Source organism: Octodon degus, unplaced genomic scaffold (assembly GCF_000260255.1).
Source record: "Octodon degus isolate 3935 unplaced genomic scaffold, OctDeg1.0 scaffold00223, whole genome shotgun sequence".
Lineage (NCBI taxonomy): Eukaryota > Metazoa > Chordata > Mammalia > Rodentia > Octodontidae > Octodon > Octodon degus.
Genome location: NW_004524799.1, coordinates 1,710,593 through 1,735,698, shown reverse-complemented (window position 1 = coordinate 1,735,698; position 25,106 = coordinate 1,710,593). Strand labels below are relative to the sequence as shown.

Genomic DNA, 25,106 nt, shown 5'->3' with positions numbered 1-25,106 from the left:
AAAGAAAGAAAGAAGAAAGAAAGAAAGAAAGAAAGAAAGAAAGAAAGAAAGAAAGAAAGAAAGAAAGAAAGAAAGAAAGAAGAGAAAAAAAAACCCAAGCTGAGAGAGGGGCAGAATAAAGTCAGGCTAAATCAGCTGATTTATGTTTCTCTGAGAGATCATAGAGGTAGAGAAAAAATGGCAGCTGTAGATTCTTGGTTTTATTAAAGCTTTTGATTCTCTCTTACCTGCCCTTCACATTGATGGACAAAGTAAACATAACTTGAAACAGATTTAGGAATGTTATGTCCTAAGTCAATCACAAAGTACATGCATGTCCAGCCCTAATGTTCAATCCCCAGCTCTCTAGTAGGAGGAAGAGGTCCAGGATCTTCCCCAATTTCTTCCCATGGCTGCCAGTCCATGGCAAGGACTGCCTGACACCTTTCCTTGGAGCAGGGATACATTCGCTGGTCTCTAATCTAGATCACCTATTTGGTAGACTAATTAGCTACTCAGAGCCAACTCCTAACGAGTCTTCAGAGAGCTGGTTTTGGTCTGAGTGGATATGATGAACCTGTGCCAACAGACTTAAAAGCAGAAGGGCAGAGACAATGTGGCCATCATAGCAAGACAATACACACACAGGTGTGCCAAGTGTAGACCTCACTGGCCAGGCCACTAGTGCTGTCTCCAAAATGACTAAATCAGCAGTGTAGGGCCATTTGCAGATGAGTTAAACTGACTGTGGTCTCACTGAAAACTTTCAGCTTATCAAGCTCTACCTCTAGCCCACAGTGAAAGACAAACATCCCAGCACTAAAGGAAACTGGGGAGCACCCCAACAGGCTTGACCCCTTTGATTTGGCAGCTGACTTTCTGTACAAGAAGACTACACAGATATGTAGAATAAACACCTTCGGTAGCCACTCCTAGCCTTCAGAACAAATCCTACAATCCTGAACAGGAATCCAGGTCTTGTGCACCCTGCTGTCAGTGTCACTTAGAGTGGTTCTCATCACCCCCTCCCTGCTTTTCTGGTCAAAGTTAGCTACTTAGGAGTCCATGGAGCTGCCCTGCAATTCCTGTTCCTCTTGCCTTTGTTCACGTATTCTGTATCCCAGGAACGTCCTTTGCATGCATCTCTACCTGATGAGTTCCCAGATATCTATCCTCTGTGGCCAAATTCAAATGCCCTGTCCTCAAGAAACTATGAAACAATTATTGTGTCCTTCATGTTTTGAATACACACACACACACACACACACACACACACACACGTAAATTCCCTTTCTGGAATAGTTAAGTATTTAGATCTCCACTCTAGGTTGTAAATCAGAAGGAAACGTATCTCTGTTGTGTGTGTGTTGAAGGATAAGGTAGCAATTTCAAAGATTAGATCCACTAATGGGTATCACTTAGGAATGGAAGGACAACTATCTCCTTTCTGGGTTGACTCTATTTTTCTACATTTTAAGGAAGGGTCTATAGGATGTTCAGGGTCTCACTACTGGATTGGACTCATAGTGATCCACCTGTTTACAGCCTCCCAAGAGCTGGGATTACAGGCAAGTGGCACCATGCCCAGTCTCAATTGTCGTCTCACAGCAGGCCTGGGGATCGAACCCCTGGCCCCTGCATCTGCTTCCAGGTGCTTTAATCCTCTGAGCTATTTGGCCAGCCTTTGGGTTCACTCTTGATAGTCTTTTACCTTGAGTATGCCTCTTCCGTGTTCTAGCATTTCATGAACATCTTCTGACATCTTTCAGACCAGAGCCAGAGCTTCTCAGAACAGAATGTGCACATGAATCAGCTGGGACCTTATTAAAATGCAAGTTTTGATTGAGTAGCTCTAGGGTGGGCCTAGGATTCCAGACTTTTCCTCAGGCCCCAGTTGATGCTGATATTATTGGGCTGATATACTTTGAGTAGCAAGTCTGTGAGGTCATTAAAGTTTGGGGCTTCTTTTCTAGCTCAGTCATTATAAGCAATTATTTAGCAAGTAAGAACTTGTTTTTCTGAGGCACTAAGAATTGGACATAGGGCCTTTGCACTAGCTACACTCCTCAGCCTTTTGCTGCTTCTCCTCCTTTTTCTCCTCCAATTCCTTCTCCTCCTTCTTTTTTTAGACAGGGTCTCATTGGGTCACTAAGTTGACCAGGCTGAGATTAAATTTCCGATTCTCCTATCTCAGCTTCCTAGCGAGTACTAGATTCAAAGTGTGCACCACCAGAAAGTGTTTCTTTCTGGCAAAGAAACATTTTTTGACTACTTAGGACATGAGTATCTCATTTAATCTTCATAACAATCCTACAAGAAAGACATTATGGGAGCTGAGGAAAGAGCTCAGTGGTCTAAATGCCTGCCTGGCAAATGCAAGGACCTGAGTTCAGTCCTCTGTGTGGTGGTGCATGCATGCTGTGTGTGGTGGTGCATGCCACTAATCCCAGTGCTGGGGAGGCTGAGACAGGAGAATCACTGAGTCCAAGCTTCATAATGAGTCCCTGTACCATTAAATAAAAATGAAAGGTACTATGCTGATCAGTACTATTATCACAAATGAGGAAACTGAGGTTCAGAGCATTGGTTACTTGCCCTAAGTCACATATCTAGGAAAAGGCAAGGCTAGAATGCAACACAGGCTTATTTGAAACCAAATCCCCGTGGCATGAGCTAGCTCATGCCCTTCTCTGCTCTACAGTGACCTGCCACTGGGAGTCCAGACCATGTTGTCACCAGAGGCAGACAAGGCCCATCTTTTCCCCACAGGCTTGGTGAGGTACAGCACAACTACTCCCAAACCTATGCAGAACCAAATCAGCTGACCCTTTAGCATAAGAATGAACACACTCCATCCCCTCTCATGTTAGACCAACATGTTGGCTATTTTACCCCAATGGTAAGGGACACATTTCTGCTTTGTCCTTAGCAGTGAACACTGCACCCCTATTTCCATGGCACCCTTTTCTCCTCAAGACCAAATTTATCCATGCCTCTCTCCTTCCCTCCCTCACCAGCAATTTCATTAAATAACTGTTCCACTCATCTCCAAGAACCCAAGTGACCCAGCAATGGGTCCATGCCAGGCCGAGGATCCCAACAAAACAGGAACCAGGAGAACAAAGCAGCTTGGGGACAGTGGAAACTCTGCAAGTTTGGGCAGGAACCCAGCTCACTCCAACTGGGGTCTGGTGCCATCACTCAGGTCCCAAATTCAACAGACATGGAAAGGCCTTTAGACTTAAAACATTTCCCTTTCTTCCCTCTGCATTGATGTGGAAACACTATGAAGGTCAAAACCTTGTCTTTTCATTCTCTTCTTTCTTTCTTCCATTTCTATATTCCCAACATCTTCCACAATACCTGCACACGGTAGACATTCAGTGTAAATTTACTCCTATTCTAAAAACCAAGTCATAGTTCTCAAGTGGTCAACTGTGTTAAATGATGCGCCTGATTTCTGCTACCATAGCCCATGAACTTCTCAGGTGACAGTAGAAAATAACACTGGAGCCCTCAGAGCTTCCCCCAAGCCTGAAGATCAGTCCTTGCCACTCCAAGTCTGTTTTTCTCCTGGGAGTTTTCACAGGCTGTGTCCCTTCAGCCCTCCCCCTTCTCCTTTGTCACTGTTCTTTGGGCACCTCTCACTCCCATGACCCTCAAGAGTTCAGGCATCTGTAACTTGGTGCAGCTCCTTGACCTGGGTGGCCAGCTCCCATTTTTCACCCTACTCAGGCTTCTCAGTCTTGTCCTGCCAGCTCAGTTTCTCAACATTCGTGGAAACCCTTGCCTGGCCTGAGACCAGAGTTCAGCCCTGCACCTCTGTTCCTCTGCTCACCTGGTAAGGGAAGTGAGCCGGAAGGGAGGCCACTTCTCTTTTGCTTTCATCCTCCCTCTTAGCACCCAGCACAGTGGCTTATATTTACTTTGCTCTTCTTTCCCATCATGTGTCCAAGGAGAACTCCAATGGGGTTCATTTTCCTAATCCCTTAAGGCTGTAGGAGATCCCAACAGTTATTGAGGCCTCTGCTGTGACTGAAATAGAAAGTGAGTCGAAGCACCTGTCTAGTTTATAACTTCATCATCAGTGTCATATCATTTATTAAATGTCTGTTCTATGCTGGACTCTGGGCTGGCTACTTTACAAAAGTCATCACACACCCTCGCCCTCCAAGAGGCAGCTCCATTTTATACGGAAAGCAACAGACACCAAAGAATAACCTGGCTTTCCCAAAGTCCCCCACTTGGCAAGCTGAGGAGCCAGGCTTCTGTTGTTTCAAAGCTTGGAATGCCTCAGTTTTCTTAAATATGTCCCAGGAAGCTCATTTCTACACTATACAGCCTTAAGCCAGAGTTTTAGGGAAACATGGTCTCTTGGGAAGATTGGAAATGAACCCGCTAGCCTGTACCCAGAAGGTGTCCCAGCTCACAGTCACCAGGTACATCCTAGACTGAGGTCATACTGTCCTCCCTGGTCTTGTGGATTAGTCCATTCCTGTACCACTAGGAAATTGGTGACAGTACCTTGGGCCTGGCCAACTGCAAATTAAGGATGAGGATGAACAGGGAGTCCCACCAAATGCTTCCAGAAAAGCTTCCCTTATTATATCATTTTTCCTGGAAAAATTGCCATGTAGTGCATATACCACTACTGCTGGCAGGCCAAAAGTTGAGGCTGGAGTTTAAGACAGTGGCCCCTACATTCTATTTGTGCCCCTCCAATGTGAAGAAGGAAGCAGCCTAAAGCACCATTTACAGAAACGAGGGCTCCAAGACAGACGCCATCATTGTCTGCAGTTCTTGGCTTTATGGCTTTAAACAAAGTATTTATCTATGCTTTCTTTCAGATTTCAGCTTTCCTTACAGTTAAGGTGGGAATACTAACACGTACTGTCACAGATTTGTTGGCAGTGAATAGCGTGAGATGTCTGATATGTATTAGTCCACCATGTCCTTCCTTCCCTGCCCCTGGTCACGTTGTGCTAACTTTCACATGCCTGCACAAGGCCAGACACTGAATAAATGTAAGCCAGAGGCATTAACTGATAGGCAAACAATAAGCCTGTATCTAGGAAATAATGGCTTTGACCATGATGTTAAGGGGAAATTTTTTGAGAGAGAAGAAATCTTACCTTAGTGTCTTCTTTCTAGTCTAAATGTTTTATCCCAAGCCTCCAATGAACAATTTATTTTTTTGTTATGTATTTAGTATGGGATCTACAGGGTCTCACTGTATAGATCAGACTCATAGTGATCCTCCTATTTTCAACCTCCCAAGTGCTGGGATTACAGGCACGTACCACCACACCCAGTCTCAATTGCCATCTCAGTGTGCCCTGGGGGCAGGACCGGCACCACAGGCCTGGGGATCAAACCCAAGGTCCCTTCCCTGCATCTGCCTAAGCCGGTGCTTTAATCCTCTGAGCTATCTGGCCTGCCCTTCTAATGAACAATTTCATTAAATAAGATCCACTAGAAAGAAGATCAGCCTGAGTCTGCAAAAATTAAAAATGATAGGGTATTTCCAAATGGAAATAGTTTTCCTCGTGAATACATAGAAAAAATCTAATCCCGAAAAGATCTGGGTAGTTGAGGTTCTGCCAAACATTTTTATGGCCAAGGAAGGAAGGTTTATAATTACAAGCACCATTTACATAAAACTATTGCTATATTTGGGACAGTTTGGGATGTTTCAGAACAGATTGTTCCCATGAAATTACAAATATTTCTCTTATTATCACAGTTTCACACTGTTATTGACTGTGACATTCTGAGAGAAGCAAAGGTGAACAGTAGACTAGTCTATTTCTAAGACTTGTGCCTGAGTACAGTAGGTTTGAATTAGTGACGCCTCTTCTTTGACCTTCCTTGGGTCAGTGTGCTACTTGTTAAAGCATTTTTCCACTATCGTTTTGCCCAGTATTTCCAGATCACTTTTGAGCTCCTTTTTTCCCCCCTTCTATCCTCTTGTTGCTGCCACTGCCTCTGTTGTTATTGTCCTAGAGACCAAACCCAGGGCCTCACCCATGCTGGGCAAATGCATTACCATAATGTCACATGCCCAGCCCGTTCTGTAGGTTCTGTACGTGTGTGTGTGTGTGTGTGTGTGTGTGTGTGTGTGTTTACTGCAGACTGAACCAAGGACCTTTTCACTGAGCTATATTCCCAGTGTTTTTCATTTTTTTTTTACTTTAAAGCAGGGTCTCACTTGATTGCTAGATCCTCAGGCTGGGAGTGAATTTGTGATCCACCTGCCACGCCTGCCTAGAGGCCTGGGCTCATAGGCATGTACCACCATGGCAGGCTCGTGCTCCTATTTTCTATGTTCCTCCTTGTCATCAAGATGGAACTTTCATTGAAATAGCATTAATTCTTGTTTTCTCTTTAAAGAGTTGTAATTATGGAAGACAGGTGAAGAAAAAGAGAAATCATCCAATAAGAAACATTAAATATTAGTGCTTTCTGCTTTGGGAAATGGAGCAGAAGAGCAGTGAATAATTGCTACCATCAACCTTACTCAAGCTTATAATTTCTAAGCAATCATGACTGTAAAATGTTTCTCATATTTCTTAATTTCTTTTAGTTTTTGCTTTGTGAGATGCCTGTGTGTTTCTTTTGTTTTGTAGTACTGGGGATGGAATCCCAGGCCTTCTGCCTGCTACACAAGTGCTCTACTCCTGAGCTACACTGCCCAGTCCCTAGTTTTCTTTTCCTAAGAAGGAATTTTTATTTGGCTTTGCAAAAATTCATATTCCTCTACTTACTGCCTTTTTTTAAGTTTTAAAAGCATAAATAAGACCAAGGACATTTTTCTTAAGTGGAAAAATCTATTTTTCCCACAGTTGTAGGTATTATTAATATAATGGCTAGTGATTTTACTCTGCTTTAGATGTGCTAAACTAATTCAAGTCATCTTCACTAGGTTATAATCACAGAAGTTATGGAAAATTTAAAAGCAGACTGAAGTAATGTTTTTAAGTGGTGGGTGGAGAGATTGACTTTTATGGTCTTAATTCTAGTGGCTGATATTATAAAAAATTCTTAATTATACAAGTAATTTTAAAAATACTTGCCATATGAGAATGTTTAAGTGGTTTTAGTCTCAACTAAAAGCGAAAATCTCTGAGGTTGAACTAAACAAATTCGTATTTACCAAGAGGGACAAATTTCATTCATATGACTATTTGGGGCAGTGACAGTCATGAGAACTCTCATTTGGAGTCTGTTCCACCCTATAATGTGCCTGCCTTCTGGGTGGTCCCTGTGTCTGGCCACTCTCGGTGGCCTTTCAGGCCTGTTATTCTTTTGCACACCTTGTCGTAACACTGAGACACAGGTGGCCACTGTAAGAAGCATGCAACCCTTCTGAACAAGAGCAACTTGGACAACCAACATAAAAATGATACATGATCAAATTGCCATCTTAGCTTTTGAGCTCATTTTAACATAAACATGGCCTATGGAAAAAGGCTCACAGCACAAAGTCAGTTACCAAGTATTTCACGAGAAAACTCTTTGAAAAGAGAGAATGCCCCATTATTCGATCAGATTCCCTGGGTTTTTTCGAGACCAGAGTCTCGTCATACTGTAGTCCAGACTTGGTCCTGGATTCTCTATGTGGCCCAGACTGGCTGAGAACTGGTAATTCTCCTGCTTCAGGCTCCAGAGTGCTAGTCTTGTCCATTCTCTTTATTGCTGGTAGAGATGGGAATAACAATAACTTGAGGACTATAGTTTTTTTTCTGAAAAACGGACAATACCGCTCATACATATACTTCATAGCCAGGGACAAAAGACACCTCTCCCTTGGGGTGGAGATGTAACATGCTCAATTAGGCTGACAAAAGTAAAAAGCATGCTGGGAAACCCCAAAAGCAGGCTTCTCCCACAAGCTCTGAAGGCCAGTCACTGCACCACAGTTCCAGCTGTGAACATAGTTCTCCAACCCTGACAAAGAGCTATGGCTTCTCTTGTGGTTAGGGGGAGGGGCCAGATGCTGCCCTCACAAAGACCTTGTTCTTACCTTTGAGCTACACTTGTATAGTGGGTGACTGATAGAATCAACATAGTGGTGCCTCATGCAGCGTCGAGGGTCTGAGTCCATCATAAACGAGCTGTCTGTTTTGCTGTCTGTGTCTCCCATTACCGCCAGCAGGGAGAGCATGGAAAAGGATGCAGCTAGTACATGATTTCTCATTGTTGGAAGGAAACACTTCTCTGGAATAACAGCAGAGGGAGGCAGAGGACAAACAATTAGAAATGCCTTCACCTCCTAGGATCCAGTTCCTTTCAAGGCAAGGGCAGGATCTGGCTGAAGCTTTGTGGTTGTCATTGTCCTTTGTATGCCGGAGTTTTGTCTTACTCTTTGCACTGGCAGTCCATCGCCATGGGATCTGCTGCACAGCTGGAATGAAAATAGAAATTATTTTCCCCCAGAAATATTTACTCAGAAACACTAATGGAACCCAGGAGGTATTAAGTAGAGTTTTTCCATTTCATTTTGAGTGGAGAATATTGGTTTCTACAGTGTAATTAGCATAAACTGTCATCTATTCCACTTCCCACCCCTCAATGCTTATACTACATATTCATAACCATTTGGAAGTGGACACAACGATTTAATGAAAGCACATGTGGACTCTAATTGCTGGAGTCCGTGATCCTAAGGGCAAGAATAATTTGAACCTATGGCAAATATTAAACATGTGGTTCTGGCCACAGTGTCACTCAGTTGGGTGGTCTCATCTTTCCCCTTGGTTGGTAGGAGCAGGAGGGTCTATTCAGTTTCTCAGGAAGCTTTGGTGTCAACATCAGCTTCCAGGGCTAGAGAGGCGGCAGGTCAGTGCTAATGAACACGGGCCACACCCCAGGGGAACACATTTTCCATTTCCAAGCCCAAGCTCACCCACCCACCTAATTTTCCACTTCTGCGCTCTGGGCTCATCCTGTTTTTGTTTTAAGCGCCATGCCACCCAGCATCAACAGCCAACTGCATCTGAAACACACATTACTTGCACTGGCCTCCAGCATCGTTAAGGCACACATGTGTATTTCCCAGCAGAGTCACACACTTCTGCAGAGCCTTTGTAGCCTGAGCCCATGGGATAATTTGAAAAAGAAGGTGGCCATTGGAGCAGAGATTTACCATTAAACTAGGATTATGCTAGACTGGTTTTCCTGACATTTGCTTTGTTCTTTTAACCATACCTCCTGGTCAAAGGACTGAGGTCCAGAGATCTCCTCAAATCACCTCACGAACCCTCCTAGGCATGGACCACACTGATGCTTTTTATTACACCGGAAAACAGTATCAAAAATATGTTCAAACATTTAGGGAAATGGGGGGGGGTTGACATTATATCCCAAACCAAAGGAATGGGATAATTAAAGGCTCAGAAAAACTTTCAAAGGTATTTCAGATCAAAGTTTGATTGTTTTGTTCACAGTACATTTTTTTCAACTTCCTACTCATGAACAGCCTGAATAAACCGGCAAAATGTTGATACGATCAAGATTAGAAGTTCAAGTCAGTATAAGCCAATTGGTTTTGTTCTAATAGAGTGGCCTTGGGCCTACTTAGCTGCAACTGGCTGTCTTGCAAGCATAGGGCAGGGAATTCAGAGGGCAGAAGATTGTGATATAGGGCAGCTTTAGAGCAGCGCATCCTTGGCTCTGACCAAGGGGAAATGTATGTGTTGTAGAAGTCCTGCAACTTTCAGGAAGAACAGGGACCAGGAAAGGCGAGACCTACCTGGACTCAAGTCATGGCATTGCTGCTCATAGTAGGAGCAATTTGCACAGCTCTTTTAAATGCCTCCAGCCCCACATCTGAAGGGTCAGAGAGTTGACAGAGAGCATGTGCTCTGCCATCCTGCTCTAAAATGCTACCACTTAATAGCTGCAGATTCAGCTACTGCCATCTCTAAAAGGCAATCCTAAAATTGAACAGACCCTTTTCATACCAGCTCTTACCATTTTCCTTTTGTGAAGTATCTCATTAAAATGAATCTAACTTGCACACGAAGTTTGACATCCGCAAAAGATTCCAAAAAGCATTTTTGAAGGGTGATCGGATTCAGTCAGTGTGTGCTATGCACATGTGAGGAAATAACTCACTGAAGCCCATTAATACGTGCAATTAATACAGCTAATGAAAGCAATTTCTTTTTTTTCTATACAACAAACCATACTTTTAAAACAGCTTTTCCTGTACCCACAACCCCTGAAATTCAGCAAGATCTCAGCTCGAAAAGCCAGCACTTCCTTGGCATCTGTGTTCTGGGGGATGCAATATCACTAAGCATTTCTTGAGTTTCAATAAGACTAAATTATCACTAGTGGTTATCTGTCTCTTTGAAGCCTTAATTAGTCTCAGAAAGAGAACTGATTTGATTTCTCCTTTCACTCCTGCAATCTACAGATAGTCCCCCAGGAGTCACTGGCAGAAGGGCGAAGGGAAAGCAGACATGCCAGTCTTGGCTCTCCCCTCCACTGCCAGCACCTTCTCTTCAGCGCCGTGGCCATTGACAAGCTCCGTTAAATGCGCAGAGCAAAGGGAAGAAAAACATGTCTGGCATGATGGAAGAAACAAGCAACAACATCAGGGACTGATCACCACACATGTCTGGGTGGTTGTACTTGTTGGCATGTCCATTTTCTTCACAAGGAAGAAAATATAAAGGGCCCTTCCGAATAGAAAAGAGACATCGACTTTCATTTAAGAGAACTGAAAATTAAGTACGTGAAGATATTTTGTTCAACCAATCAGACCTAAAAAGTCTAGTCATGAGCTCTGTTGACTAGGCTGTGGGAAAATAAACCCATTTTGGAAATAGTGCAGAAAAATAAATCAGTACAAATTCTATATAGGCCAATTTCTTTTTGAAATATGAATGTATCACTAAGATCTAACAATCCTGTTTCTGTGGATTATATTATATGTGATATCACATGAGCACATGGTTGTAATACCATAAAATCATAAAATTGGGAACAGCACAAAATATCCATTAATAGGGGATCAGTCCATTATATTATACTATATTCATACAATGGAATACTGGATAACTACATTAATATTCAGAAATTTTATGTGCCTATTTGCATTTAAACAGGCTGGGATGGAGAGAGAGAGAGAGAGAGAGAGAGAGAGAGAGAGAGAGAGAGAGAGACTGCAAAGATACTCAAAAACTAATGAAATTCTTTCTCCCTTGCTCATTGCCTCTCCCTCTCTCTCTTTCTCTGGAAATTGGATTCAAGGTTTTTGCACTAAGCTACATTCCCCAGCTCTTTTAGGATTCCTTCTCCTTCTCCTTCTTCTCCTTCTCCTTCTCCTTCTCCTTCTTCTCCTTCTTTGAGACAAGTTGTCACTAAGTCACTAAGTTGCCTAGGCTGGGCTGGAACTTTTGATTCTCACACCTTCAACCTCTACAGAGGAATTATAGGTGTGTACTACCACATCCACCTAAGGCTTTTTCATTCAAAAGCTTAGTTTAAAACTGGTAACTAATGTTTTGTTTATGTCATCTTGAGTATTTTGATAACAGTATATTTACATTTCTCATAAACTGGGAAGATGAGTTAGTGACTCTTCCAGATGCAACATTGTGTCCTGCACACTACTGCCACCTAGTAGAAACGTCCTGAATTGCAAGCACAGTTAAATTTTTTAAGAAAAAAATGGATAAAACAGTTGCAAATAGATATTATGAGGTTTATACTGATGAGATAGTGTCACACACAATGTAGGTTTGTAACTAACTTCATGTTTACATGTGAGAAACTCAACCCAGAAATAATAATAAAAACTAAGAAAATGGCAGGGGAAAAGCTGCTTCAACCCTAGTTCTGAGAGATAGAATTTTCATTTCAATACACTTACAAAACGTAATTTTTTTGGTTCTTGTATTAAAGAAATATGCTGAAATAAGCCAAACAATATGAATATAGCACTGAGTGGTAGAGCCATCAAAACATAACTTAGCCTGGCCTGGTGGTGCACATCTACTCTATGAACACTGTGGGAAGCGAAGGCAGGAGTATCACAAGTGCCAGAATAACATAAGAAACTTAGAGAGACCCTGTCTCAAAATAAAATATAAGATAAAATAAAATATGGATGAGATTCAGCTTACTGGTAGAATATGTGCATGCTTGGGGCTCTGAGTTCAAAACCCAGGACAGGAGCGAGAGAGATTTTCACATCATAACAGTGGGATTTTTTTTCCTGAAATCTTCAAATTTAATGAACCAATACTGCTGTGTTGAAGAAGAAATAGAAATAAAGCTGGAGAAAAGAGAAATGTGAGGTAGGCTTGTCTTCACATTGTGTTGGTCAGGGTACACACAGGTGAGAGAATTCGGAGTGGGCTCACAGAATGCAGGAAATCAAGGAAAAGCAAGAATCAAGGAAATTCTCACCACTGGGATCCTCACTCTCTGATAGCCTAGAGTATCTCTGCCTTGTGAGAGCTTCTACCATTTTCTCCAAACTAACTTAATTTTTTTAAAGTCATGTGTCACAAAAGCAGGTACTTCCTATCAAGACTTAAGACCTTGGCCCAGCCAATGATGGGTTGAATGAGAGAATAACATTCTTGCTGAACTCCAAAGTCCTATGGCTGCCCTGAGATCTGGCTGCAGTCTGTGAGACATGGATTTGGCCAATGTACAGAATCTGCATTCTAATAGCTCCAACGTGGAGCCTCTGCCTGCAAGAGAGGCACGTAGGCTGGCATGCCCGACTTTGGAGCTACCCTCCAAACGATATCAGTGGAAAAGAACAACTGGTGCCCAGATTTCCCACCTGTCATCCTCAGTGAAATAACATAGCAGCCTCCTGGGTGAGAGATGGTATTGTGCCCATGGATCAGCTCACTCTTGGGCTGACCTTCTGCCTGGCAGCGAGTGAAGTACTGGTTTCACACAAGTGATTCCAGAAACAGGCTAAGACAAGCAGCATGTGCCAAGAATGGCCTTATTCTTGCCCTGCATGCCAGGCAAAGGAGGGCGATGCTTCAATACCCAAATTTCTTCCTGGGCTGTTTTCAGTGCTAATAGTGTAGGTGTTCCCTTCTGTGATTTCTTTCAATAAATACTTCACATATTCACAGAATGCCTACTATATGTTTTCTTTCACTCTAGAGCAGAAGAATGGGGGAAGCTAGGGGTGGAGTTCAGTGGTAGAGAATATGCCAATCTCCTGAGTTCAATTCATAGTATCAAAAAATAAAAGAATAAAAACAAGATATGAGGGTCAGGGAAAACACAGGTCTTATCCCAGATCCTTCTTCTAGTTCACTGCATCTACTAGCAAAATATTAGCCATTGTTTTCCTGGGTCACTTTTTTTAGACACATTACTAAACTCTCTTAACATAGAACTCATATCTGACTGGCATTGCACCATTCCTAAGAAGATTCAGTGAGGCAGATAAAATATAATGGCTTTGAAACAGTTAGAATATCAGACAGAATTATTTAATATGTATTCTAATTTTTTAAAACATGATATGAAGCATGAATGAGGTAAAGATGGCAGAAACACAGAGCCTCTCTCAGAGGAATCATCCCTCATCGAAAACATCAAAGATGTGAATGTGTGGGAAGAAAACTTGCTGCTAGATAACACTTCATACAAGGATTGGAAAAGCAAGAAAGTCTAGGTCTAATTCAGTCTGCGATGTGCTCAGTAGCTCCTTCCCAGGAACTCACAGAATTCCAATGGGATCTAGTCAACTAGATGCCTTAGAGAACAAGTCAGACACTTCTTCCCAAGGCCCTTAATTTATAAACTGTAAACGGTGTGTTGAATTTTCTAAAGCATCTTGAGTGCTTAATGAATGGTTTTTAGTATTACTCCTAGCTGACAACACATGAGTAGCAGCCAAGTCTGACCTAGAGGCAGCAGTCCCAAGTTGGAAAGCTGCTCGGCCACCAGCCTGCCAACCCAGGTATCTCCAACGATGGGCAGCCTCAAGGTCAGTACAGAGAAAGTGCACTTGTCCCTTTCATCCCATGGTGTCCATTGTATAGCAGGAAGCAGTGGCTAGCCCCATGGTACTAACTTAAGAGAAAAGACAACATCCTTGCAATTAAACAGTAGGGCTAGCCTGTACTTCTAACACTGTGGAAGACCAAGACAGGCTGATCACGTTCGATCCCAACTTGAGCAACTTAGTAACTTCACAAAACCCCATTGCAAAATAATAAAGGAAAAATGGTCTGAAGTCGTAGCTCAGTGTGAAGGCCCTGGGTTCAATCCATGGTGCTGCAAAAAGTAAAATAAAATGACATTCCTCCAGTCCATGATAGGATTCTGTGTTCTCTTGATATGCATAACTAGCCACTTGTGGCAAGCCCAGTGACAGGGGTAATGCAGAAAGGAAAAGAGATATGGGGCTGGGGAGATAGCTCAGTAGAATAAGCGCTTCCCTGGCAAGCACAAGGGCCTGAGTTCAATCCCCAGTTCTGAAAAAAAAAAAGAAAAGAAAAGAAAGAAAGAAAGAAAATGAGATAGAAAAAACAAAAGAGAGAGAGGAATAAAGCTAGAGGTAATCAGTCACAATTCTGGGTACAACTGTGCTCAGAGGACTGGGAATAGAAATAATTGAGGAAGGAGGAGGGGTCACAGTCAAGTGGTGCCACTTGCATATGTGTGTCCTTGGCTTGAATAGTTTTATAGTCTGGGGAGGGATCATACTGGGAGAACTTGACATTTGGTTGGATTAAAACTTAAAATCTTAACTTTTACATATTGTAAAAGAATCCAGAGGAATATCTCACTGTTACCCAAACTCCCACTGACCTGTACCTGCATAGTTCCCTCCCCAGACCCATTGTCACTCTGTCTTGTTAGTGCCCCTGTCCCAGTAGTTTGCACCCATTTGTCAGAAATATTGGATAATTATTCCACTGCATTCTGAAACCTCCAGGACACCCTACTCTTGTCTGGCCAAGTAAAAGCAAAACTGATCTGATGACACTCAGGCTCTGAGTTCTGCCCTTTCACTATTGGTCATGTGATCCTCATCAAGTCCCTTCTCTTCTCTAGAACTCATTTCCTCACCTACAAAATGAATGGATGCTTCCATAACTCCATCCATTTTCAATAGTCTCAAGCTCAATCCAAGCTTCTCAGAGAGCAACACCTGCTCTGGAGCTCCACAGTCCCCCAAAAGAATGCTACAGCAAGACTTTCCTTCTTACTAAAGGAGTTAATGACTACTACAGAGATTAAACCACTTCTGACGTGGTCCCTGAGCTAATACTGAATGCTGGGCTCTAAAAATTTGCCCCTTGATAAGGCCATATATGCGAAGTGAAATGAAAGTAGTTTTTAATGTTAATTGATTTAGTGTTTGCAATGTATTAAATGTAGTTCATAAGTCAATGTCTTAGTAATAATAGGAAGTGCTTAGTGAACATATTGAACCAGTTTCTATTTCTTTTACAGTTGTCTTAATATTTTGGTCTTTCTTTCTAGTTTCCTCCAAAGCATAAATGGGGAGAAGAGAAGATTGAACAGTCATTAATCATGCTAGAATGAGCCTTCTTTCATTTGATAATGATGGGGACACGGACTGAGTTCACCTCCCCTGTACCATTCTTGTGGACCATCCTTATTCCTAAACTGTGCTTCAGTAGGCCATCTGTCATGCTCTGGCTTCAAATAGAAAAAGAAACCTGATCAGAAGAAGAATTAATAAGGTCTCTGTGGCAAAGGGCAAATTATTCTGCCTAGTAAAACATCTATAAACCATCTGTGTTGGAGGAAGATTATTCCTGAAGCCTTGAACTGGGATTAAAATCTAAAGAAACTGACCTTTGGATATGGCTGTTGGATCCTATACTGGGCATCTGTGAGCTCCCATAGTTTCTATGGAAAGACTTGTTCTGAGTTCTTGGCAGTTGACATAACTAATTGACTCTTAGAATCTAAGCCCTTCATAAATTGGAAATGACCAGGTCTGATTACCCGAGTGTTGGGAAGCATTTTTCTGTTGAAGTCTTTTCCTCTGGGGATTTGGATTCTGTCTGTAAATCTAGCCACTGGACTATAAGCTGTGACTGATATGGTGATGAGCTGTCAAAAAATGCTTAGGGGTAGCCTTTCTACAGTGCCACAAATCACCAGTAGCTCGAAGCATGCAGACTCCCTCCATCCTTTCATTCCCCAGAGAATAAAAATACAGGGAGTGGAAGCCACAAAAGAAGTAACAATAGAAGAGGAAGGCTAATTTTTGATGTTTAAAATCTGCAACTGTTTTTCCACATTTTTTTTCAAGCAGCACAATTTCAAAAAGGGTAGGTTCCTTTCATTTTAGCCACTTCCTCCCAGGAAAGGTGAGGAGAGGGGTGTCTCTCAAGGAATGAGACAGAATCTACTGCTCACCTTGCCTAAGACCCTTTGGCAACAAAGTGGGATTTGCCCAACCAGGGGGACTCAATGGTGCCCAGTCATGTGAATATATGCCTTCCCCAAGAAAGGATGGCCAGGGGTTCTGAGGACCCTTGTGCCAAAATAACTGTGCTCTTGCTCCACCATGGGACTGCTGGCTGTGACCTGGCCTGAGGAAAAGAGAGGTGACCAGTGTTAGCTCAGGGGACCGGCTCCCTTTTGCTCTGGAGCCAAATGAGTATGTTGGCTTTTCTTCAAAGTGGCCAGCAGAGTGTTTCCAAAGCTGCACTTGAATCTCCTCACCCCCAACCACATTCTGGAATGGTGGGTAGTGATCTCACCTAACAGCTGTAGGGCCCTTAGTTAGGAACGGGGCATGCGTGCTAGGAGCAGCTCACTCTTTCCACTCCCCATTCAATTTGCCTTTTCTGCCCCATGGTAAGATTTGAATCCTGAATTTGACCTTGCTGCAACCGAGAACACTTGGTGGGACAGGTCTGTGTGAGAAGGACAAAGTTAACACAGAAAATGACATGCAAATGTTTCCCTACATTACTCACCACACCGAACATGTTGGGCTGCTGGTGCTCGGTATTTTGCTTTGCCTAAAGCATGCGTACTGTAGCTATGTGTTTGGAGGGCCAGCCCTCCTATTCTGTCTTTGGATTCCAAACCTCAGGAGAAAAATTTAAATGCTGAAAAGGAGTAATTTTCTATAATTTAGGAGAAGGGGAAGAATCACAGAAACATATTAAGGCCTAAAATATCCGCTTGAAATGAAAGAAACACTGGACTTTGAGGATTGGATTTCTTTTGATTCTTCACATTCATTTTGGGAATGTGTGTACCTGCGTTTTACTTGGAGCTGTGTGAGAGCTGTTTTTCTCGAAGAGCTGACCTTCTTTTCAGGTAAAGAAGACAACTTCAAATCCCTTCCTGGGAGGGAAGAAGCAAAACGAAGGGATACTTCCCTTTCTGAAATTGTGCTATTTGAAAAAATTGAAAGGGTAGTTGCAGATTTTGAACATCAGAAATAATTCTTCTTCCTGCTCTTTTGTTACATCTCCTGTGGCCTGCTCTCTTCCTATTTTTATTCCTTAGGGATGAAAGGATGGAAGGGGACTCCACCTTCAGGGCTATTGTCAGTTTGTGACACCATAGAAAGGTCACCCCTGAGAATTTTCTGACAGCTCATCAACTTTCTAGAATACCTTAACCTGTTGCCCTTTCATTTCTAAAAGATATCTCAATTGGTTGAATCACAGTTTAAAAGAAAAAGTTGGAGCAGAGCCAGGCTTTGAAAGAGACCAAATTGTCAGGATCATTTAGTTTTGCAGAGAAAAAAAGAAGGATATCTACTACAAATCTTACACCCGGCTACCAGTCAGTGTTCATGGCCAGATTTTTGACAAGAGGGTGAAATAAGCCCCAGTTGGAAGAATTCCTGATTATAAGCACTGGGGACATATTGCCAACTGAAGTTACCCATTCTTTGACTCTTCTGAGTCAGCACTCTTTCTAACAAGAAAGTAGTTGTTCCAGACTGTAAGGCCCATCTTAGGGTGCTTGGTTGAAGAGAGTGTGATTCTTACCAATCTATAAGGCTCAGAGACCCTCTGACCAAAGGGAGAGTCGGCTTGAGTGGTACCATGCAAACCATTGCCAGAGATACAAGAAGGAAGTTGTGCAGATGTGAGGGAAGTGGCATCAGAAATAACCCCATCACTACCATGTCCCACAAAAACTCAGATGCACGGGCAAGCACATTGGCAGTGGGAAACCTGCACAGTGGAGCCAGCGCTCATTTCAGTTCCAGCCGCCCTTGCCCCACTGCAAGCATATGGGGGCTTCCAGAAGGATTTCCCACCCTTTGTTTTCTCCTGGAATCAATATAGAAATTCAAGGTTGCTGACCTGATGGGTGAGGAGTGGGTACTACCAGTTGGAACTCTGCCATTGGCAGAGGCAGACAGGAAAACAGGAATGCTCTTAATGTCCTCCCAAAGAAAACCTTTGATGGACAAAAGAGTGGTTGTATTTTTACCCTCTCCCTTTCTGCTGCCAGGCATCTTTAAATAGATCCTCTAGCCTAGGGACTTGTATGGAATAATTCATATTAAAACTCAAGAAGTAGAGAATTGGTTCTGTTCTCTCTCTCTCTCTCTCTCTCTCTCTCTCTCTCTCTCTCTCTCTCCTCAAGCTAACAGGAAAAGACTCATTTTACTTCAGCTGTTTTAAATTTTTCCTTTTAGGTCTTTTAATGAACTTTAGCTAATTTGGAAAAACCAACCAAAGAACCAAAGCCCCCAGGAAAAGAAAAGGAGTAAAAAGCTGCTGTATGGATTGTTCTTTAATACCTCTTGATCACAAGGACGTTAGCAGCATCTTTTAAGGACGCTGCACAGGGAGGGTCTCAAGTGGAAATTTCTCATTGAGAAGTCCAGTGCCCCCCATTTGCAACCCATCAGCCAAACTGTTGTTCTGCTGGGAGGAGGGCGCGCTCCTTTTCCAAAGCCCCATGCATTTTCACTGGGCTCAGCCTAGGATCTATTTCTCCCCTCTCTTTCACCAAACAGGTTCCATAAACACATTTAGGATTGGACTGGCCAAATTAAAAGTCCTGTCTCTCCTTTCTGTTTGGGGGTGGGGGACAGAGATGCGAGTAGGATGAAGAAAGAGGATAGTGCAGGGCCCAAGGATCCTGGAGCTTTGTTCCAAGTCACTTGTCTCTCCCTCTGAAACAGAGAACAACCACATTTCTCTCAATGTGGGCCGAAGTGCATCCAGGCGTTCCCATAGCGCTCCCACCCCCAGGCCTTTGCAAAGATGTCCGGGTCACTGTGATGGTATGCTTGTCCCTGCCAGCCCGGGTCACTCTGGCCCTGCTCTTGGGGAGCCACGTGGCTGCTCCTCTCCACAAGTGGGTTCAGGCTCAGGACTACAAAAAAGCCCCCATATCCTATCAGCTCAGCAGAGCTGGTGCCAAGAATGACATCCTGGGAATACTATGGAGATGAGGAGACCTCATAGGCTGTTCGCCCCGGATGGAACAGGACCCAGGCTGTCTGGAAAACAGACAAGCAAAGAGCAGCTCACAATGGAAGGAGCTCAGGCAAAAGGAAAAGGGGGCGGGCTGGGAGCAGTCCTGAGCAAAAGAAAAGAATAGCCACATGCCACCCAGGAAGATTCCAGGGCCAGCTGGAGGAGGTGGTGGAGGACAGACTTGCAGAAAAGAAGTACCCAGACGTGGCACTGCCAGTTAGCTGGATTCTTTTCTGAATTAGATTATGTGAAGGAAAGAGGGGAAATATATAGCCGGCCAGCTGTTCAAAGGCTTACAACCTTGCTTTTATTGTCCGGGTAAGTTGGTGAGGTGGGGCATCAGAGGAATTCCAAACATACCATCCCAGAGAAATTTTAATATGCTCTACAGTGTCATACACGAAGAGGAAATGACAGCTGATCACAGCCAGGACTGGCCGCAGCAGTCCAGGCCCTGGAGTTCCCCCACTCTCCCCAGCCCTTGCTGCCCTGCTCAGTGTTAGCACTGCTCAGCCTTTCCACCTGCTTTCCCATCCCCTCTGTTCTTGCCAGCCTGCCAAGACCAAGTAGTATTCAGTGATTATCATGGAGAGAGGTAAGGATGAGCTTGAAGGCCCACAGCCAAGAAGCTGAGGGCTGCCTAGGGTGAGTTAGGCACCCCAGGGAGACGTAGGCATTTGAATCCAACCACAGGGGCATTGGGCATTGTCTGCTGATAAGGACCGAATCAAGGTTCCTGGTGATGCTGCCTTCAGGGTTTTTCCCCAGTAACCTAACCATGTGCTAAACCACCAGAAACAGTTATTTCAAAGCAACACTGTGTGAGACTCCGAGATTTGGGTTGGGGGAGCAACTTCCTACTGCCAGTTCCCAGGGGCCCCCTGACTACGGGCCAGCCCCATTGACTGCAGTGATCCTGAAAGTGCAACTGGGCAGTGGTGGGAGATGGTGACTACGTCTTCCTCCTGCATGTTTCTAATACAGTGAGTCATCCAGTGGCCCTGATGTCAGCTGCTGAGTAGGTGGCTCACACTCCGCCCCCAACATAGACAGCATGTGGGCCTTTCAGAAGGGCCCTCAAGAGAACAGAGAAAGGCTAAATTGCTCTTTTTCCAGGCTTCTCCTGCTTCCCCAGGCTGGTAAGACTGTAGCGCATTCACCGGGCATGTTAGATCTACCCGGGATCTGCTGATCAAGTGCTAACAGGAACTCCTCCATCCTAAGTGGAAAGCAAACCCACTGATAAGTGAGAACCATGTCCAGTAAATCCAGACACGAACTGCTATTTTAAATGATCTGTTTTTACCCACATTACCTATCAGCAAAGCCCATTTTGGAACAAAAATCTAACTGGAGTGAGTTTACAGTCAGAGAATAAAGGGGTAGGACAATGCTTCACTCACCTTTGTATCCAACAGGACTAGCATAGTACCAGGCATATTGCCAACGCCTGACCAATATTATTAAAAGAATGATGGGATGAACAGTTCACCCTTAAGAATAATAGTGCTTAAATTATGAGTTCTTAAAATAGAGTAAAAATCACCGGCCACCATTGGTGGCTATAATTCCGAGAAACTCACCACATTTTTCAAGGGCCCAGGAAAATAAATGAGTTGGAAATTGTTAAATGTATTGAAAAGTGATTTATTTGCCCCTTGACAGTGTCACTGGAATTCAAATTAAGATTGAAAACTCCACCGGCACCTTTCCATCTGTGGGTGTCAGAGGCTTGATACACAATCTCAGAAGAAGGCCTCAGTCAGTTCTCCCGTTACCTGAAGCAAATGTATTTTAAAATAAATGATGCAATACACTGCATGTTGTGTTCAAACACTAGCATATAATGACCTGAGTAATGGTTTAAGAAAATTGTTTTGATTCGGCTAACTGCTGTACTAAGTGAAGCCGTTTTAAGCAAAATCACTATAAGGTTTTTTAACAATAGAATCCATATTATCTTGTTAAGGGCTTTCTTAAATAGTGAATATTCTGAAGTTGTGAATTAATTCATTCAAAAGTCAGATTTGTATTCAACAATGCTTGTTAGGCTAGTTATCAAACAAAATCAGAAAAGTTTCTCAAAAGTCATACCTAGGTCCACAATGAAAATGGGTCAAGAGGACCCTAAAATTCTCTTTCAAGAAGCAAGACTGGTGAGAAGAAAATGAACAGACACTTGCATAAAGTCTAAATGCTCAACAGAGAAGTCTGTAGTCCCCGCTGTCTTTGCCACCCACACTCAACACTGAGCTGTAGGCACCTCTATCCCTTCTAAACACACCTAGTATTGAATGTTACATGTTGAAGCAATTTACTTCTGCCAGCTTCTTATAATTAAAATACACTAATATTAGAAATTAAAAGAGGCATGCTTTGCAGTAGCCACAGCTGTTAACAATGATAGTCAGAAAGCACTCAGAACTCCCATCTTGCCAAATACCTTTCTTTCACGCATGCACCTGAATCTCAGTTGAGCTGGGAGGCTGCCTCTTTCCTGGAGGCTTATCTGGGTTTGGCCGTTACAAGGAGCCTCTTTCCTGGGAGTTCTGAGTCATTAACATTCTAAACACAATCAAACTTCCAGTCCCCTAAGAAAGAGTTATGCTCAGGCCTCCTACAGCTCAATTGTTCATTTAAAGGGAGAACTTGAATTCCGGAGTTTGAAAGAAGCCTGTAAATATTCCTCAGGTGTCTGTAGGAGTCATCCCTCCAGGTCCTGGTCCCTGTGCTGGTGGGAGCATCCGCTCCCGTCACTCCTTGGACATTGTAGCATTGGTGCTGCTATTGGGACAAGCTGACTACTAAAAATAACCTCTTGCAATAAGGCCAAGGCAAACAGCATGCATTTCCTCAGACTTTGTGCCCAATCAAAATCATACGGGTGAACCATCCTCATCTGTCCCCGATGCTCCCCAATGCATGTATGAAAGCGAAGTCCCACACGCGTTGGGAGAAGAATGCAAAGCAGCAAGATTCCTACAAAGTGTGACACCAAAAGCCAGAAAGGAACGTTGCTTATTGTTTGAAGTCATTCTGAGCACTCCGGCACAGCCCTGGCAAGAGCTCAGCAGCATACATAAGTAGTAATAAAAGTAAACAGTGCGCGTTGAACCTCACAGGCTCGCCTGAGCTAATAGTGCCCCCATTGTAAGTGGGATGAGGGCGGTGAGGAAGATACAGGGCTCCGTGGGTCCATGTCGGCGAGTTGCTCCTTCTCTGTCCCCTTCCACAGGGGCAAATATAAGAACCATTACAAAGTTACGTCTAACTACGCAGAGAGTCTGAAAAGAATTCTAAATCAAACCAAAAGATATTTTCGAGCTTCTCGAGAAGGCTCCTTGCTCTGTCACAGACTTCAAAGACCCTTTCATTTAGAAAACACAAGGCTAGCATGCTACAAATTAATGCAAATTAAAGTAATGCAAATGTAAGTGGTATTTAAAGGTTGTCTCTTTGTCTGAGAGGAGGATGAAAGGCTCAGTTTGGAAAGAAGCAATGTCCTAGGCAAGCCGTCAGCGCTTGTTTTCCTGCTTACCTTGGGGGAAACGCAGGGCTCGTTTCTTCTCAGACTTTTCTGAGAGCTAGAAAGAGGTCCTGTTACTTCCAAATGCTTTGTTCTTCTGTCCCTCTGTCACATGGCTTTGCCTTTTATATTTGCAACACACAAAAGTTAGGACTGTTGTTTAAGCGACACAGAGAGAGAGAGAGGGAGAGAGAGAGAGGGAGAGAGAGAGAGAGAGGGAGAGAGAGGGAGAGAGAGTGTGTGTGTCAAATGGAAAAGTGCCATTGCAGGCATATATCAATCAGGCGTGCGGCCGCAGCAGAGCACTAGCAAATGGAAATGCCACGGAAATGTGAGGCGCTCGTTATCGGGGACTCGCGGCCGCTGCCCACTGCTCGGCTCCCTTCCGCGGAGCATCTCAGGATGGGAACAGTGCAGAAAAACGAAGACAAGGAAGTTTTCTTACTTTCTTTTTCTTTCCTTTCTCTTTTTGTTTCTGAACTCTGAAAATAATAGCCCGAATGAATATTCTGAACTTAATTCGTTTGCAAGCCTGTGGCTGTTATAAAGATGTGCCGTCTGCAATAGAAACACATACTTTTGGAAATATAAAGACAGGCTGGCATTCTGTTCAACGATTCAACAGCTGACAGGGATGAAGTGGAAATGCTAAGAGAGAGGAAAGATGGACATGAGAAATTTTACTCAAGCGATGGTGCTCCGCAAATGCAAAACACTGCCCTCTTTTATCATGTGTGTGGGTGGTGAGAGTTCTTCTTTTCTGAGTTATTCATCCATTAAATGATTTTTAGCAAGCATCCACATGATGAAATTCACAATGGCACTTTAATAAGCGCCTGCATCAACATCATTTAAAATAAAATTTTAGGTGAGATTTAGCAACAGTGAGAAACGTGTGGTCCGTGACTCCTCAGGACAAGCGAGGGTGTGACTTGCAGGTAAGGCCAACCCACCATATCGCAATTAGTAGAAAAGTGACAAAGGTAACTATGTGTGTGGGTTAAGTGCCTGCAGCTGAATAATGCTGTGCTATGAGCTGTGGGACCACAAAGGAAAATATTTCATAAATCTTGCTTAAAAGGCTTAAAATTAAGACAGAAAACCATCAGCAAGTTTGGTGGAAAATACAAAGAACCACTTAGAATTTTTTAAATGTAGGATTTAGCCTCAGAATAATATTTTATTAGTACTGATGAATTAAACCAAGAAATTTTTTATACCCATGATATTTTATAGAACAGTAAATAAATATAAGATATTTCTCTTGGAAGCTCTAGATAACTGTTGATGTCAAAACCACCATGTTCTGTTGTATCAGACCATTTATTACATTAATAAACTGATATTCACATTATACTCTTTCTGAAAAACCTTTGCTCTAACCTTTGAAGAGCTTTTGCTCTAAAGAACCACTGAAGAGTACAAGTTGTAAGGTTCTTTTTGTTTTGTTTTGCTTGTTGGTTTGCTCTTTGTAATACCGGGGACTGAACCCAGGGCCTTCATATTGGGTTTGAATTTGTGGTCCTCCTCCCTCAGGCTTCCAGAATTCTTGGATTACAGGTGTGTGCCACCATACCTAGCTATAAGAAATGTCCTCAAATGTCTGATTCTTCTCTAATAAAGAGCCCCCTTTTCTTTTGGTCTACCTGGAAAACTTACCTACCTCAGACCAGTCAAAGACAGAATCCACTTAGGATAAAGGATAAATGACAAGTTCAAAGCCTTGAAAGAAAACTTGGCCCTTGGCTGACAGTGATATTAGCTAAGTGTCTTAAAAGCGGAAGATCAAAAAGCAAATGGAAATTGGGCCTCAAAAATGGAAATAATCTGAAAGGGGAAATGACTTGTTGCTGAGTAAGAGCCATGGAAACAGTCATGAATATATTTTCTGGCTCCATTTTGTGGGTCAGATTGGGAGGGAGAATAAAGTCTTTGGCCACCAACATTTTAAAATATCAGAACTTGACACTCACCCACCTTCTCATTCCTCCTGAGAAATAGTTCACAGTTTTCTCAGCATATGGTCACTGCTCCACCCTGCCATCTTTCACCTTGAGGTTTTCAGGGTTACCCTATCTGTCTCGAAGCAACATGAAAAGGTGTGGTTCTTCCTGGGCGGAATTTTCCAGCCCTCTACAATCTGCCCTTCTGGAAGAACACCA

The 25,106-nt window shown here is 43.2% G+C and overlaps 1 protein-coding gene across 1 annotated transcript in view; it reads right to left on the bottom strand.

Moving 5' to 3' along the window:
- Positions 1-23,349, bottom strand: part of Ndp (NDP, norrin cystine knot growth factor) — a 26,890-nt gene extending 3,541 nt beyond the window's left edge. Inside the window, exons 1-2 of the mRNA XM_004645313.2 lie at positions 22,957-23,349; positions 8,003-8,383 (exon numbers count right to left, since the gene is read on the bottom strand). Of these exons, the coding sequence (XP_004645370.1) occupies positions 8,003-8,176 (174 nt within the window). The 5' untranslated portion in view covers positions 8,177-8,383; positions 22,957-23,349. The remainder of the gene's footprint in view (positions 1-8,002; positions 8,384-22,956) is intronic.
- Positions 23,350-25,106: the final 1,757 nt, after the last annotated feature.